Source organism: Microchirus variegatus (assembly GCF_963457635.1).
Source record: "Microchirus variegatus genome assembly, chromosome: 22".
In the NCBI taxonomy this organism is placed as follows: domain Eukaryota; kingdom Metazoa; phylum Chordata; class Actinopteri; order Pleuronectiformes; family Soleidae; genus Microchirus; species Microchirus variegatus.
Genome location: NC_139823.1, coordinates 6,857,366 through 6,874,220, shown reverse-complemented (window position 1 = coordinate 6,874,220; position 16,855 = coordinate 6,857,366). Strand labels below are relative to the sequence as shown.

Here is a 16,855-nt window from a genome sequence, read left to right as displayed (position 1 = left end):
TCATAGACCCGACACACACACACACAAACACAAACACACACACACAAGGAGAAAAGGTTGCTTGCAAGAAGCGGGACTGCTTGTTGTGTGTGCCATGGGTCACAGTGAGCAGCAGCTGTGCATGAGTGTCGGATACCTTTGAAGGTAAACCTCGTCCCTCCCCCCCAGTCGATCCTGCTCCCATCCTTCTTCTCGCAGCATCCCCTAAACACACCCGTCATGTCTGAGCTAAGGACCAGGAGAACTGCCTCGTCTTCTCTTCTACCCGTCTCCTCCCTGTTTGGGCCTCTTTCTCTCCTCCTCTGCTTCTGCCTCTCCCTTTATTTCTATCCGGCGTCTGCACAGCAGACTGTGCCCGTCATCTCCACGGCACAGGGCCGCATTCGGGGCATGCTGATCCCACTGCCCTCAGACCTCCTGGGCCCCGTCATCCAGTACCTGGGAGTACCATACGCAAGGCCTCCAACGGGGGATCGGCGATTCCAGCCGCCTGAGCCACCTTTACCCTGGCCGGGAATACGGAATGTGACACAGTTTGCTCCCGTGTGCCCACAGTCACTGGATGAGAGGAGCATATTGGGGGATATGATGCCGTCGTGGCTCACAGCCAACCTGGATATAGCGGCAACGTACCTCACTCACCAGAGTGAGGATTGTCTCTACCTCAACATCTATGTGCCGACTGAGGACGGTGAGTGAAACCAGTGACGTGCACAGGAGTGAATTAGGAATTCCACACTTTCATTCAAGTCCATTTCATGCTAAACAAAATGGCACTGGTGCCTGGAGATACTTCAAGTGAGCTGTGACAAATGAATCAAACATGGACATTTCCTGTCAGGCCGCAGACTTGTAGCCTTGTGAAATAAAATTAAATGGCTTACATGTAAGAAATGCAGGATACCGAGACACAAAATGACTATGATGTCACCAGAGAAACGGAATATCTTAAATTAAACTAATTCAAAATAGTGCAGCCGGGATTTTCACGTAATCATTTTTAATTTGCAGGACACAAACTCTCATAAAAGAAAACTCTTGTAGCACTTGAACACACGGCTGGCCAGCAGAGAGCAGCTGCAGTAGCTGTTCATGCATCAGAAATGCTGGACATTACCAAACGTCAAAAAGTCTATTTCCCTCTCTTAAAAACATCTGGACCAGAGGAGAAGAAGAATAAGGGTCTGCAATAGAGATGTGTTGAAATATAGACGGCTGCATATAACACTTTAACACTGAGCTTATCGCTGACGACACATTGGCACGAGTGCAGTTTGCATGACCATAGTCCAACGGTTTGTGAAAGCTGAGTTGCACGTTAAAGCCAACATGTGGTTATTACGGTAATTTCACTCGTGCTGTTGCAGGAAGAGAACCGGAGAATCTGCGTCTTTGTCCCTAGGGAGGAGAGAGTGGGAAGAACACCTGTACATAACTTCCATTTTTGGCCTGTTTTTGCACATTGAGAGACAGACTCTTTATTGTTAATCTGTTTCATACTGCTGCAATTGCAAATTTAACACGTACAATCTGTTGTTCATTTACAACTGCAGGTTTTTTTTTTCTAAATAAACCTTTTCTTTTTCTTTTTTGCTAAAACAGTTTTATAACTGCCAGATATTGGATGTATTTCTAGAAAAATGGACAAAAGCACTTAGTTACAGGACATTTTCCGGTCCTTTTATGGTTAAATTAAGCAAAGACGGACATTTTTCAGGGTTAGGTGTTTAAGGGTTAAAAGCTAATCTTGATATAGGAGCAACCTGCCTCACTCAACATACTTTGTCATGAAGGTCACGCATTTTCACTTTAAATCTGCGCTTGTTGCTGACACATTAACCAAATAGGTTCTAGGTCAACAGAAGGTGGTACAATGATCTGAGTGCAAGTGCTTGAACACAGTGTAACACTGTATTTTGTCAAATTTGGCAGCGTACTTCTTATACCACGTTCCGGCAATGATTTGAGCCAGGATTGCATTAACAGATGTATACAGTAAAGGTTGCTGCACATTGTGTACATTTATCACCTTTATGGTTTAAAAAAAAATATATTTGGGACACTCCACTCACCTGCCCCCTTCACCCCCTCTGCTCATCACCGGCTGAGCCCACACTTAGTATGCAGACACTTGTGTAAGTCCCACTATTCTAGAGAATAGTGGGAAGGACACGGACTCAGTCATGCATACATATTGGTTCTTGAACTTGCATGTGACGCTACATGCATACATGCACGCACAGGGAGGCAGAGATTACCTCTGCGTTTGTATGCCCACATGGTCACAAAGGCCATGATCGACATATGGTGGAGAATCACATCGACACATGATGATTAAATCAGGAATATTTATTTGAACAAACATTTAAAAGTTAAATGGAAGCAGGCTTCCAGTTCCAAAACGAACTCTAATGTGAGTTAAAGGCACAATTTGATCGGTGCCATGTCCGTTTTTGAAACCCGGAAGTTTCACCTGCACCTATAGGTCGACAGAAGCTGTCAGTCACACTGGTGTCCACTTATATCTGTCTATTTTCTCTAAATGGAAACACAATTTACAAAATTGACATTGTTTTTTTTTTACTGAAGGAAACCTGCAATTACCTCCTCAAGAAAATGTGTGAGATACAGACTTATTTTCCTATAGACTTTCAAATGGAATGTTTTTTTGCTGCCTGTGGCTGACAGCTACTTCCTAAAACTGGAAGACTACGTTCATTTTTATTCACAGTTGTGTTTAAACAACAAGCACAGACAGTCACAGCAACAATGGTTTCCTTTCTCTCTCAGACATCCATGAGGAGGGGGGTCAGCGGCCTGTGATGGTCTATGTCCATGGTGGCTCGTACACAGAAGGCACAGGAAACATGATGGATGGCAGTGTGCTGGCAAGCTACGGCAACGTCATTGTCATTACCCTCAACTACCGCCTGGGAGTACTGGGTAAATCTTCTTTTTGTTCTGTGCCTTATATAAAGAATGCCTTGCAATATTCTCAAGACTTACTCGCTGTATGTTGCCACGAGTGTTTGTAGTTTGTGTGGAAATGTAATAAAGCACACGGCTGTGTGCCACATTTTCATTAGTTTCACAATTCACTTCACTATAGATGTGTCCTACACGTGCAGTGACACAGAACAATCAATTCACGTCGCGGTGAATATTTTTATGCCTGATTTTTATTTTAGTGGACGTGAATGGGACAACTCCAAACACGGGCAACTAGGCAGCAATCTAAGAAACCAGATTATAAATCGCTTTAGTGGTGCTTCAACAACACTGCAATCTTTAAGCAGGGACTGTAGGAGTGCGATTACTCCCAATGTTATTGTAGATATGCGATAATATTGCTGAGTTATCATATGCTCATTGTGTAGTCATTTACTTAATGAAAGGGGAGGGATAGAAAAACAGAAACTATGCATTTCACATGGAATTAACACATTTCAAAATGAAAAAGAACAGATAGGTTGCACAGAATATTATGGAGGTACTGCAATGGGATAAAAATGTTTAATTCAAAAAAATAACATGACACCACATTTGATGAACTCGTGTTACTATAATGTTTTTCTCACTGTATTGATGCCTATTCTCTAAGTGGTGGATTTAACTATGTTTCATACACAATATGAGATATGGTTTTATGTATTACACATTTCATTGGGTTTTAAAATAAAAATCCATTTTATAGCCACCATCTGGATCGCTCATTCCTTCAATGAGCTACAAAATGTGAAAAACGTTTTTTTTGTTGTTTTTTTTAAACCCATAATGCGTTATTTATTTGATATATTTATTTATTTATTTCAATTTATTGTGCGCGAGAACGTGAACAGAATGGATGTCACATGTGGACATAATCCCCCGAAGCCATTTATTTCTGATCCTTTTATTTTTTATTTTTTTATTTTTTATAACCTCCACAGGAAAATCTGTTTCCACATGGTTTATCTAATTTTAGACAAAAGCTCACGAGCCGAATGAAAGTAATATCTCACAATCCTGGCATTTGAGTATTTAGTAGGAGTATATATTAAAAGATTACCAAACCTGAGTGGGACCAGTGAAGGGCTAAACGCATTCACTGTACTACACCAAGGGCATGACTAATGAGTGTGTGTGTGTGTGTGTGTGTGTGTGTGTGTGTGTGAGTGTGAGCACAGCCTAATATTGATTACAGTAAGTCAGAGTATGAGATGTGTGTCTCTCCATTGACTGCTGTGTTGTCTTGTGTTAATCATGTCCTCATTTTAAATAATTGCTGCCTTGCTATTAAATAATTTACAAGATGACACATTAATTCTGTCCATGTAGCATTTTCATTCATAATTATGTGACGTAGCTCAGACAGACAGGTATATTAAAACGGATTCGTTTTCTGTTGTAAAAAGTGAATATTGTGTGTATTAAAAATACGCGTACAGGCTTATCTGCCTTTTAGATGCATTTTACAGGGATGGAAGCTTAATTATTCTAAGAGGAGGAGTAGGAAGGAATCCCCAGAGCATTTGGATGCTTCTTTTTCCTTTAAATTATTTAGTATGCCATTGTTTCTTTGTTTTCTGTTGTTTAATGCAGTTTGGGCACTTTTTCTAGTTCATGTGGACACAAAACCCATGATAATACAGCGCGAGTTCAAGTTTAATTTCCAGGAACAAGGCCACTTATGGCTCTTCTTTAATTAGATACAGACGACTTTCTTAAAGAGCGGGGTTGAATGCATGCAGTAGTAAAATTATATGGAGTTTTTGTTAGATATTGACTTTCGATGGCAGCTCCTGTTTAGTACATATCCCACATGCTTCATATTGTCTCCATGTCCATCCTGTTTTCATGCCACCTTCAATATGATCATCGTCACCGTCATGATCGACCATCCATCGTCACAAATACCGACGTCTTCCTCGTCTTCCCTGTCACCATAAGTTGAAAGCACGAGGTGAGCTCATACATTTCATTCTGTGTTTTATTTGCTAATCGTTCTCTAATCAGCTGGAGCTCGAGTTTTCTGCAGAAATGTATACACATAAATGATCAAGCACTTCCCAAGTGTATGTGAAAGCATCCTGCGGTTGTTATTACAATCCTCTTAACACAATAAGCATATAATGTTCCCTTTGGATGTCTGACAAAATGCACACACTGTATGGAATGAAATGTATTCTTTTAACCGCACTCTTTTTTTTTTCTTGCTCTTTATACTCTTGTGTTCAGAACCAGCTTGAGGTTCAAACAAGCGACTTTCTGCAATAATGAGATATACTGGAGTGGAGTGAGCCACTTAGGATCCCGCGTGCTTGCTTAATAAAGTCAGCAGTAAAGAGAATAAGGAATAGGTTTTGGATTTGCAGCAGCATATGTTTGTAAGCTGATATTTATTTCCCATGAACATGGGTGTCCCTTGTTGATTTGATCTAATTTCCAAGGGATTGTAGGAGAGCTACATAACTTTCTTTCATTAATTTCCTCTGATGGAGTCTTGTGCATAATTGATCTGAACAGTGGGATTGCCAAGATTTCATATCAAACCTATCACCGTCATGTTGTGGTCCCCCATTTGTTTATCATCACTGGAAGTGGAACTTGCTGCATCCGTAGAAACTTGCAGGAATGTTTTTTTTGTTTTTATAAACTTTTCATGCAGATTGTTAAAATGAAATTGTAATTTCACAACATCACTCTTTCTTTCTGCCTGTAGGGTTTCTCAGTACTGGTGACCAGGCAGCAAAAGGTAACTACGGCTTACTGGATCAGATCCAGGCTCTGCGCTGGGTGAAGGAGAACATCGCAGCCTTCGGAGGAGATCCACACAGAGTCACTGTGTTTGGGTCTGGGGCCGGAGCCTCCTGTGTCAGCCTGCTCACTTTATCTCATTACTCTGAGGGTAAGGATGAATTATGAACCGAAAACCCTCCTTGACTGTCGCTGCTCTCAGTTCCGGACGTTTCGCTGAAATTGTCTGGAGGGATGTGAGAAAGCAAATGTTGGCAAATATGGTTTTTTAGGATTTCCCCCTGCCAGTACCCAATTCAAAATGCCACAACGTGTGTGTGAGTCCATGTGGAAACACAGCAAGAAAATCTCCTCTTGCCTGAATGTACTGGCAATGTTGCTGCTGTAGTGAACACGCCTCACCCCCAACCTCCTGCTGATTCCTTCATATGTGGTTGTCAAACTCCAGAAAATGTCTAAAACCAATTTCTCGGAATCCACGTTTGAAAACAGTTCATGTGGCACAGAGGTTGACAAGGTTTTTTTTTTTTTTTTTGCATTTTTGCATTTTTATTACTTTTGATGTACAAGCAAACAGACAGCAGGTACCTAATTTGGTAGGTGGGCGCTGTGACAGCTTTGACATTTCAAGTTATGAGACTTTTTCAAGGTCTCCAGTGGACCGGTACACAATTTGCCGGTATGAATGCCTGAGTGAGCCCTTGAATCATAGTACATGAATAATACAGTACAGCCTACTGTACTGTGACTCACATAGCTAAAAGCTGTATTGTTTTAAACTTTTATTCGTCTCCTACTGGAACCAGGTGCTCTAAACCATGACCTGTTGGCCTTTTAAATAATGCATGTCTGTGATTTCAGTGTTTTCTTGTTGTGGCATTGCTTGCTCTGCATCTCTTTATGAAGGATTCTTGTAACCTTCAATCACACGCTTATGCATTCATTCATGTAGGTGCGTGCGTGTTCATAAATATATACGTATGTGCCTCAGTGCTTTTATTTAAATTCATGTCTGTGTGTTCATGTGTATCTTAGACCTGTTCCATAGAGCCATCATCCAGAGTGGCAGTGCTTTGGCCAGTTGGGCCGTCAACTATCAGCCAAGCAAGTACGCGCGGCAGCTCGGAGAGATGGTTGGCTGTGGCATCGATGACAGCACCCAACTGGTCGCCTGCCTCCAGGGCCGGAGTTATCGGGAACTAGTGGAGCAGAACGTGACGCCGGCCAAGTATCACACTGCTTTTGCACCAGTGATTGATGGAGATGTGATACCGGACGACCCCCAGATTCTGATGGAGCAAGGAGAGTTTCTGAACTACGACGTGATGCTCGGGGTTAATCAGGGCGAAGGTGTGAAGTTCGTGGAGGGCATCGTGGACTCGGAGGACGGCGTCACTGCGGAGGACTTTGACTTCGCTGTGTCCGACTTTGTGGACAGTTTATATGGATACCCGGAAGGCCGAGACACACTAAGAGAGAGCATAAGGTGAGTGAGAGTGTATATTTCTCTGAATCTATTTAAGTTTAGCAATTAAATTAATCTAAAAGATTGAGACCTTCACTGGAGCGGCAAAGTGGTTTTGCACCACTGGACCCTACTTTATAAATACTAGAGCAGTGCACGTAGTTAGTATGTGCACACCGCACATCGAATATGCCTTTTAAAGAGATTCCAGCGTGGCTGGCTGTCACAAAACAGCTAGCTACGCTAATGCTAATCGTAGCCTCGCTAGCTTACCTTTGGAAACAGGTTCGCCAAGTTAGCCGCAAAATAGTAGCATGCTAATATATACCACACACCATGTTTTGATTTGAATCGTGTGAAAATGGCTCACCCACCATGAGGACAACCTCTTCACTCCCACCTCCCTGCTCCAGACAGCACAGCTGCTGCTGATGAGCCGCTGCCTACCTAAAATTTTAATTACTCATAAAAACATGAAAATCAAGGATGCAAACCATTGTGCCATTCTCAACCCATATCCAAAGTCTTAAGGCGATATGACTAACGGTCAGTGAGATATGCTCGTCACAGACACACACACACAGACACAATTTGCTTTATAGATAGATGCACTTCAAATGCTGACAAGCATTGGTCAAAACTCAAGTCACATTGTCAGAACTCTTAACACAGGCAGTAAAACATAAGTCTATGTGGAGCAAAACATTGAATCACTTTGCAATTCAGTGCATTTCAGTGATCACAGTTACCAAAATTCATGAACTCTTCTCTCAGTCAGAGTCCACCACCTGCAAAACACTATACTTTGGCAGCACATGTTTCAAATGATCAAAACAGAATCAAAACAGAACGACGGAAATAAATTGGGCATTTCTGCTCCAGTTTTAAATGAACTGATAGAAAATCACATCAAAAATACTGACAATAAAAATGCAGTTTGCAGCTGAAAACCTGTGACCTGTGTTTGGTCAGAACAGACGGAGTGAATATGTTACACGTGTGTTTCTGTGTGCTGTAAACCCTCATGAGTAGATATAGAATACTTGAATGTAACTGCATTACTGATACAATATGCAGTACAATATACAATAATTTCAAAATCGTTCAAACTTGAAGTTAAAATGTCTCTGTATTTTGTTTTCCATGTGTCCGTAGAGACACTTTGCTTCCTGAGTGAGACCAGTTGTTGTGGATGAATGAGCTCATTTTGAGACGATGTACAATGTGTGTTTGTGGGTGACAAAGAGCTTCGTTGGGGACCTTGAATCTCTGTCTAATTTTAAATCTATCTATCGAAGGTTCATGTACACGGACTGGGCAGATCGTGACAACGCCGAGACCCGCCGAAAGACTCTGGTGGCACTATTTACAGACCACCAATGGGTGGCGCCGGCAGTTGCCACGGCTGACCTTCATGCGCAGTACGGGTCCCCGACTTACTTCTACTCGTTTTACCACCACTGCCAGAGTGATGCCACTCCCCCCTGGGCAGACTCCGCCCATGGTGACGAGGTAAGAGGATGTCACAGTGTGGTGTTCCTTTAATATTAGTTATTTTACTTGCTGTATTAATCTGTATGCTTTCTATCAGGATGATTAGATGTTATTGTGGTCGTCTTCTCTTTGATATTTGTTGAGTAATGAACTATTGATTTTTTGATTTAGGTGCAATCTTGTTTGCCTGATGTTTAGCACACTAAATGTGTGTGTATGTGTGTGTGCGTGCATATATTAGTAATGTTTTGAGTGGGTGTTTTGACTGAAGAGGAGTTTACTTCCCCGAGTTCACTGCAGTGAAGCTGTTTCTGTCTTCACTGTGGTGTCGTTAGAGTTTGACATGAGTCAGTTATAGTTTGAGTCAGCAGCAACTGTAATCTGTTGTTACTTGTGTGTGTGTGTGTGTAGGTGCTGTATGTGTTTGGCGTGCCCATGTTAGGACCCACTGATCTGTTCAACTGCAACTTCTCCAAGAATGACGTGATGCTGAGCGCAGTGGTCATGACTTACTGGACCAACTTTGCCAAGACTGGGTGAGCTGTTTAAACTACGCTTGGCGTGAAATGTTGATGAATGTGGCTTTTCTTCCGTAAAGCAAAAGAAAAGGAGGAACGGCCTCAGGATGCGTCAATTATCTCGACGTGTGCCAGCTCAAACATGCATTTACAGACATTGTTTTTTAATGATCATATCTAATCACAGGACAATACCTCATTGTGGTGAATTAAATTTGCTGTCACTGGAAAACAGTTTTTTTTTTTTTTCCTCCCTCAACCTCTTATCTTTAACACTCTCCGGAGACAAGGTTTTGGCAACATGAAGTGTTGCTGCTGCGACTGTGGCCAGCTCACTCTTGATTTTACAGGAACAAATCTTATCCAGGCTAGAAATGAGACAGCCAAGATTCAACTGCACGGTGCCTTCAAGAAAAGCAGCACCTTACCTCTCCGTAATAGTTTAGAACTGCTCATGGTTTTTGTCGTAACCGCGTTTTATATTTGTCAACGTGTAGTATGAGCACACTGGAAGTGTAGTTATCTGACAGAGAGAGGACAAACCAAACAGGGAGAGGACAACAGTTTCTGATTAGAGCTGCAACTGACGACTATTTTTGCAATCGCTTAATCTGTCGATTATTATTTTTTGATTAATCAATTAATCGTTTGGTCCATAAAATGTCAGAAAATGTTAAAAAACAGTGTTTGTCAAACCTGGAAATGACAATGTTCTACATTGTCTTATTTTAGCCACAAACCAAAACGTCTTTGTTATGTGGAGCAAAGAAACGAAGAAAATATCAGAAATAAGAAGCTAAAACAATATGAAATCTTGTTTCAATAATGAAAAAAGCTTCAAACCGATTAATCGATTATCAAAATAGTTGACGTTTAATTTAGTAATCGATTAATTGTTTCAGCTCTAGCCCTGATTACAGCAGCATTGAACTAATTTGTGTACTGCAAGTGATCTTCGTATGCAGCTAATTTGCATTAGTTAGATACAATTTGGAAGAAAAGTAGGACGTGTGTGCAGCAGATGCAGCTTTTTTTTTGTCACAATAAGCAACTTTTTCTTTTTACCATATAAAAAAGATAATGAGTTCAGAGGCAAAGATTAAAGTGTGTGATAGGGCTTTAAATACCACCATGAAAGCAACACTCACTGCAGACTAATTTAACAGAGGGAGCATGTGGGCTCTCTGTCATGTCAAAACACTGACAAGGTTTTTCTTCTTTGGACCTTGGCTGGGAGAATTAAACAACCTTTGGTCTTGAGCACATTCTTGAGGAAAGCCAAGTTAATGTCCAGAAAGTAAAAGAAAAGGTTGGTCACTGTGTGATGAATCTGTTCTTCTCCTCTTTTCGCTCCCTCTTTCAATCATGCAATCGGAAAAGAGCATTTTCAGTTTTTTAAGATGAAATTAAAATGATCTTAAGAAAGGTTAGACATTATGTACTGTATTAAAGTGAAGGCCAAACGATGTCGTGATAATCGAGGGAATTCACATTCACACTTTTAAAAATCCTGACATTCCACAAAGATAAGAGGACGTTTTATCTCCCCCACTCTGACGTGATATACGCGAGATAAAAGTAATTGTTGAGGGTGGACCTTCGTTCCGCAATGCCGAGAGTAAATAATTACCAGTAATTAATCCAATCGAGGCTCACTTCACCGAGACTGCTTCAGATTTACGCAGGCATCTGCAGTTTAGGCCTTGATCTAAATCACCCCAGAGCGCAGAATCGGGACGTTGTTCGCACACCGTCTGTAATGCAGGTGCTCTAAGGCGAGCGCGTGGCATCGTCTCAAACCTGTCTCTAGTCCGTGGTGTCATTACCACTGCAGCAGGCTGCAAAGCAAAAAAAAAATCACAAAGGAGGGAAATAAAGATTTCATTGTGTTTTCAATTATCAATGGGGAACCTCTACTGAGGCAACGCTTCACTCAGCTGAGAGCAGCTCAGAGGGGGAGGGAATCCTGCGGCTGCTTAATATAATGATAGTGATGTGTGTTTGCCTTTTTGCGACGCCTCAGTGTGGGGGGGCGTATAAGATTGTTGCCCGCGTGCCAGAAGGGTCTTCACGCTAGATTTTGTCCTTGTGTTGCTCACAAGGTGCTGATTGACAGGTGAGCACACACGGTGTGCAGTCTCTGCGAGTGTGTGAAGACACGCTGCAGTTTTTTATCTGCGATGTTTTTCCCGCCGCCGCTGACACAAATAAATGTTTGCCCGTGTGTGTCACAGAAGGGAGTCCTTGGGGGTGTGTTTACTGTACACACACAGGCAGGTTTACATCCACTGTGCGAAATATAGGGGGGTCTGGGGGGGGGGGGGGTTAGACCCCCCTGAATAATATTCAAGACCCCCTGAAAGCCTCAAATGCAAAATTTGAGGGGGGTCTAAACATGTTTCAGTGTAATTGGAAAGCATGTTTTTTTCCTAAAGATTTTTGTAATTTCAGTTTTACTTATATGATCTACTGACATAATACACTTTTTCATGCTGTCTTATCCTTTTTAACCACAAAAAATTTGAATTATTTTTTTTCGAATTGTGTATTTTTAATGTATTAATTCATTGCTTTCTGAAATGGCGCTGTGGAAAAAGGCCCACACAAGCCCACATCTGACAGGGAATATAGCCAATACTGCAGGGTGGCACCTGGGGGTGGTGACACAGTATTGCGCAACAAATGGGAGATGGGGACCCCCCCGATTATTAATGGGTATTTCGCACACTGTTTACATCGCTATCCTTGTAAGGACCGGGGTTATTGTAGTTAATGAAAACTAAGTCTAAAACTAGCAGTGAAAATATCATTGTAATAATTTAACTGAAATTTAAAAATAAATAAATAAAATAATAATAATTAAAAAAAAAACAAAAAAAAAACAATGAAAGCAAAACTAACTCAAACTAAACTGAATTGTAGATAAATTCAGCTTCATCTTCGTTTTTCCAAAACTTTTTTTTTTTTCAAAAAGACCATTCGAAGTTTTACATTTGAATTTACATGCAGATGTTAAAGGTTAAAGAATAAAATGAAAGGATTTGATCATTTATATTTGGTGTCACACATTCTTTCATCCTTTTCAGCGTCTACAAGTCAAGGCTTTCTCTTCATACCTGAACAACTATAAAAAAACTGAAATAATAAAAAAGCAAACTGTAAACTCTAAATAAAAATGCAAAACTAATGAAAATTTCAAAACTATAATAACCTTGGTAAGGAGTCTCGTTGACTTCCACTCATTTAGATAGCCTGACCAAAGCATTATCCCACAACAAGTTAATGTCTAACCCTAACCATAACCTAACCTAACCACAACCTTAACCTAACCACAATTCGCTTCCTACTGATCTTGACAGTTTATGCCATAAATGTTCTTAAAGAGGTAACACATACACAAACACAGGAAACAATGGAGATGTGATGCCTGAATGCTGCTCGAGGGACACATATTCACTTTATAACACATTATAAACTGCAGGAGTTGAAACATGGTGGATATTCAATAATAAAATCAATGATCTGCAACGGAACCACATTAGAGCTACTATTACAGGAAAATAGAACATGTTCAGTCTTGTTTAAGTATTTTTTGACACTGGTTTGTCTGTTTGTTACTTGGATATTGATTAGAGGTGTGTGTGCCAGAACAGGGCTATGGTTAAAGTGGCCAGAAAGAGAGAAACTCCTTCTTCTTGGAGGACAGCAGGGGAAAAAACAGGTCCTCAGCAGCTCTCTGACATTTGGAAAGCTGAAAATCATGAAATATTGTTTTTTTTTGTGCTCTTTCACTGAATATGCTGTGTTTGGTTTTTCCCAGCTTATTGTTTTTTCCCCCCTCTGTTTAAATATGTATAGTATCAACACATAACTGCCAACCCCTGAAGATGTGAATAAATATACCAAGTCTCTGTGTTTTTCACTCCTTCTAGTGATCCAAACCAGCCGGTTCCTCAAGATACCAAGTTCATCCACACGAAACCAAACCGCTTTGAAGAAGTGGCCTGGTCTAAGTACACCCCAAAAGAGCAGCTGTACCTCCACATCGGCCTTAAACCCCGTGTAAGAGACCACTACCGCGCCACCAAAATCTCCTTCTGGCTTCAGCTGGTGCCTCACCTGCACCACGTCAACGAGCTCCTCCAGTCCGTGTCCTCCTTCACGCATAGTCCCTCACCGCAGGACGACACTCCTTACTCTTACACTAAGCGCCTGTCCAAAGGTTGGCCTCCGAGCAGTACGCGTCACCCAGGATCTCAAGGTGGGACCCCGCAGCCCCCAGAGACCGCTGTAGGCCAAGGTGGAGGGGAAGATGGAGTCCGTATCCCCGCCGAGAACTACTCCACGGAGCTGTCTGTGACGATTGCAGTGGGAGCCTCCCTGCTGTTTCTCAACATCCTTGCGTTTGCCGCTCTGCTGTACAAGAAGGACAAGAGGCGTCTGGAGCACCGGCGCTCCCGCCCACTGCCTCCCCCGAGACGAGATATCACAGCTGCAGACGTTGCTGCCCACTTACAGGGAGAAGGGCTGATGTCTCTACAGGTGAGTCAGCATGTTTTTGTATGGATTTTGTTTCACACAAAGGGTTTTTAGTCGAGGTTGTCGGCCTATTGATCGGGCTGACTTGCTTTTTTTTTTTTTTTTTTTTTAATAATCGGCATTGGTGGATTATTAGTTAATGTCCAGGGTGTAGAAGTGAGGTCAACTTATTTTCATCTTATATTTAAGGATGTGACCCCCCACCCTTTCGCCCTATGTCAGCTGAGAGTACAATCACCTTTTTTCATTTCCCCAGAATGAGCCCTTTATATTTATATCAGGATCCAGGTCAGCCAGGTTTTTTTTTTTTTTTTTTTTTTACAATAGCCCACACTGGACAAACTAAACATTTATGAGTTTTGATGCCGGCTGAAGGCTACACAGGTTCTTTAACACACCTGGAAGGGAAGCGTGCGGTGAGGGACTTCACCAGTAAATGTTGCTAAATTTCACACAGTTGTTACTTATTTATATAAGTTTACACTACATTGTTTTTGTTTAATTTTATGCAATTTTGTGTATAATTTATTATTCATATCATTTTATCAGATGCAGAGAAAGAAAACTTGATATCGATGGCGCTTTAGTTTTTACCTTGAAACCAATATACTGTTCATTTTGTTTGTGTAGGCTTTTGTAGCCACATTTTGAATGCATTTTGCATGTTTTCTTGCTATTAATGTCTCACATTATATCAAGCGTAAGCAACATTAAGCCAGATGAGGTCGTGTGCGACTCTCTGAATGAACAATGCAAGTGGAGCAGCTGGCAGTAAAACACGGCACAGCCTGTTATCAGCAGACATGATCAGTGTGAGAATGTGTGTGTGTGTGTGTGTTGAGTGTGTGTTGACACACAGGCCACTTACCTGATTTTCTTGACCTCGATCTTTGAAATCTTACATTGCTGTTAATTGAGAGCAGCGTTGTATAGCAGCTTTTGTGTTTCACTTATTTTTTAAAAGTAATCCTTTGTCTCTTTGTGATGTTGAGCACTTGGGTCTTTTTCTCGGGACATACTAGTGCTTTACAAGAGTCAGGAAAATAACATACTCTCCTGAATAGAATCAATCAGACTCAGTCTGAAGTGGTTCAGACTATGATGAGAAATCGTGCAAGGACTTGTTAATGTGAATTCGTATTATAGGGTCTGACTGGCTGGAGAAACACAGCATCATCACTCAATGCTGTTTGTGTGCAGATTAATATTTGATAGTTTATTAATCATATAAGTATTGTATGTCTGATAATTGTGCAAACATTTACCATATCAAACTAAGCAAATCTTAGTGTTTAATTTTTGAAGATAATGCTCAGTGCAAACAATATTGACTCGTTTACAACAATTAGTCGTCCACTTATTCTGTTGACTAATGTACTTAACTTAAACATTCCAACACTCTTTAAATCCATAGACATTAGTATTCAAGGTAAGAGACAGAGTCACCGTTTAATAACATCATACATTTTAGCCATCTGTGGTATCATTTCCTGGACAAACCTTGAAATATTTGATACTACTAGTTGTGCCAGTGCCAGTCTTTTTTTCTTTCTTTTCATTTTCTACTGTGTTGATGACCCTGTGATGGACTGACGACTTGTCCAGAGTGTGACCCCACCTTTCACCCTATGTGAGCTGGGCTTGGCACCAACCGTGACCCTCATGTGGAGGATAAACGGGTAGAGACGAATAGATGAATATATTTGTCACCAACGGATCTCAAACTATGTCTTTCGTCATTGTTCATTGAAATGACAAAAAAAATTGGCAGCTATTTTTATTTGAGACTGCATGTTTTATTTTTCAAGCTAAATTGTCAAAAATCATTCGCTGGCTCCAGCTTTTCAGAGTTAACAAAAAAAAATGCATTGGCAAATCACAGATTTCATTCTTAAAATGATTCATGCGTTGCTCATAATTGCACACATACATGATACACATTGTAACATGTATACATGCAATATGCATCTACATTCACGATAGTTAAACTGCAATTATTATTATTATTATTGCTATTCACCTATTGGAATAATAGGTCTTATTTATTTTCCTGAACGCAAACAGAGCTTCTGCAATAATGGGTCTAGTTTTGATTTCTTGTCACTTACAATAATGTGTAATACATACAGATTGGAAGCGAATTCAGTAGTTCATATTTTGATTGGATCTCATGTTTTAAATCTATTACACAGTGAACATCCACAGCAAATGCCTTGTAGGCTTATACCTACATGGCAATAAAACAAAAATGATGTCCCAAATCAAATTGTAATCACAGAATATGAAATATTTTCCCACCAAATTGTTCAGCGACATATTTGATTACATGGTTTTATTTTCCCCTCGCATGCTTTGCTTCGCAGGTGAAGCAGCTTGAGTGTGATGCAGCGTCAGCGGACGAGAGGAACAACGCTCATCACCATCACACTCTGGATACGCTGGACGCCCTGGACGGCATGGACACCCAGGACATCTACAGCACGCTGGACACCGTGCGTCTCACCTGTCCACCCGATTACACCCTCACCCTGCGCCGCTCACCCGATGATGTCCCGCTCATGACCTCGCTGACCCCGGGCTCGTTGCCCGTGACCCCCGGGTCGCATCCTGTTACCCCGGCGACGCCAATGACACCCATGACACCTGGATCGATGGTGGGGATGAGGATGGGACATCCTCACCAGGGATACACACACCATAGCCCGTATAGTAATACACACTTGCCGCACACACACATCTCCACGCACACACACTCCACCACGCGTGTATAACTGCACTCCCACACACACACACATGCACACACACACGCGCGCGCACACACACACACTCTCGAACACACGCGAAACAAAAGACTTAAATACCTCTACTAATTACCCTGCAGGATTGTTACAGATGGTGCGACTGAAAGACTTTTTCAGTAACAGGATGAAAAGACAGACAGCTGTGTGTTGCATGTAGAGGAACTGAAGACAGACTGGATCCCAGGAGATGCAGTTCTATGCATCATTCGCTCATGACCTGGAACTTGACGAGCCAAGACATCCATCAAATGTCTCCAAACCTGCTTTGGATATTAAATCTTCTGCTTTTTTTTAACAGCCGG

General features: G+C 41.4%; 1 protein-coding gene across 1 annotated transcript; it reads left to right on the top strand.

The window, feature by feature from the left end:
- Positions 1 to 219: 219 nt before the first annotated feature.
- LOC310943379 (neuroligin-4, X-linked-like) lies at positions 220 to 16,523 on the top strand (the record flags this gene model as incomplete). Its single annotated transcript, XM_083908932.1, has 8 exons — positions 220 to 691; positions 2,791 to 2,943; positions 5,702 to 5,887; positions 6,772 to 7,222; positions 8,500 to 8,713; positions 9,107 to 9,231; positions 13,146 to 13,755; positions 16,116 to 16,523. The coding sequence occupies 8 exons, from the start codon at positions 220 to 222 to the stop codon at positions 16,521 to 16,523; spliced, it is 2,619 nt and encodes an 872-aa protein (XP_083765058.1).
- Between the last annotated feature and the right edge of the window lie 332 nt (positions 16,524 to 16,855).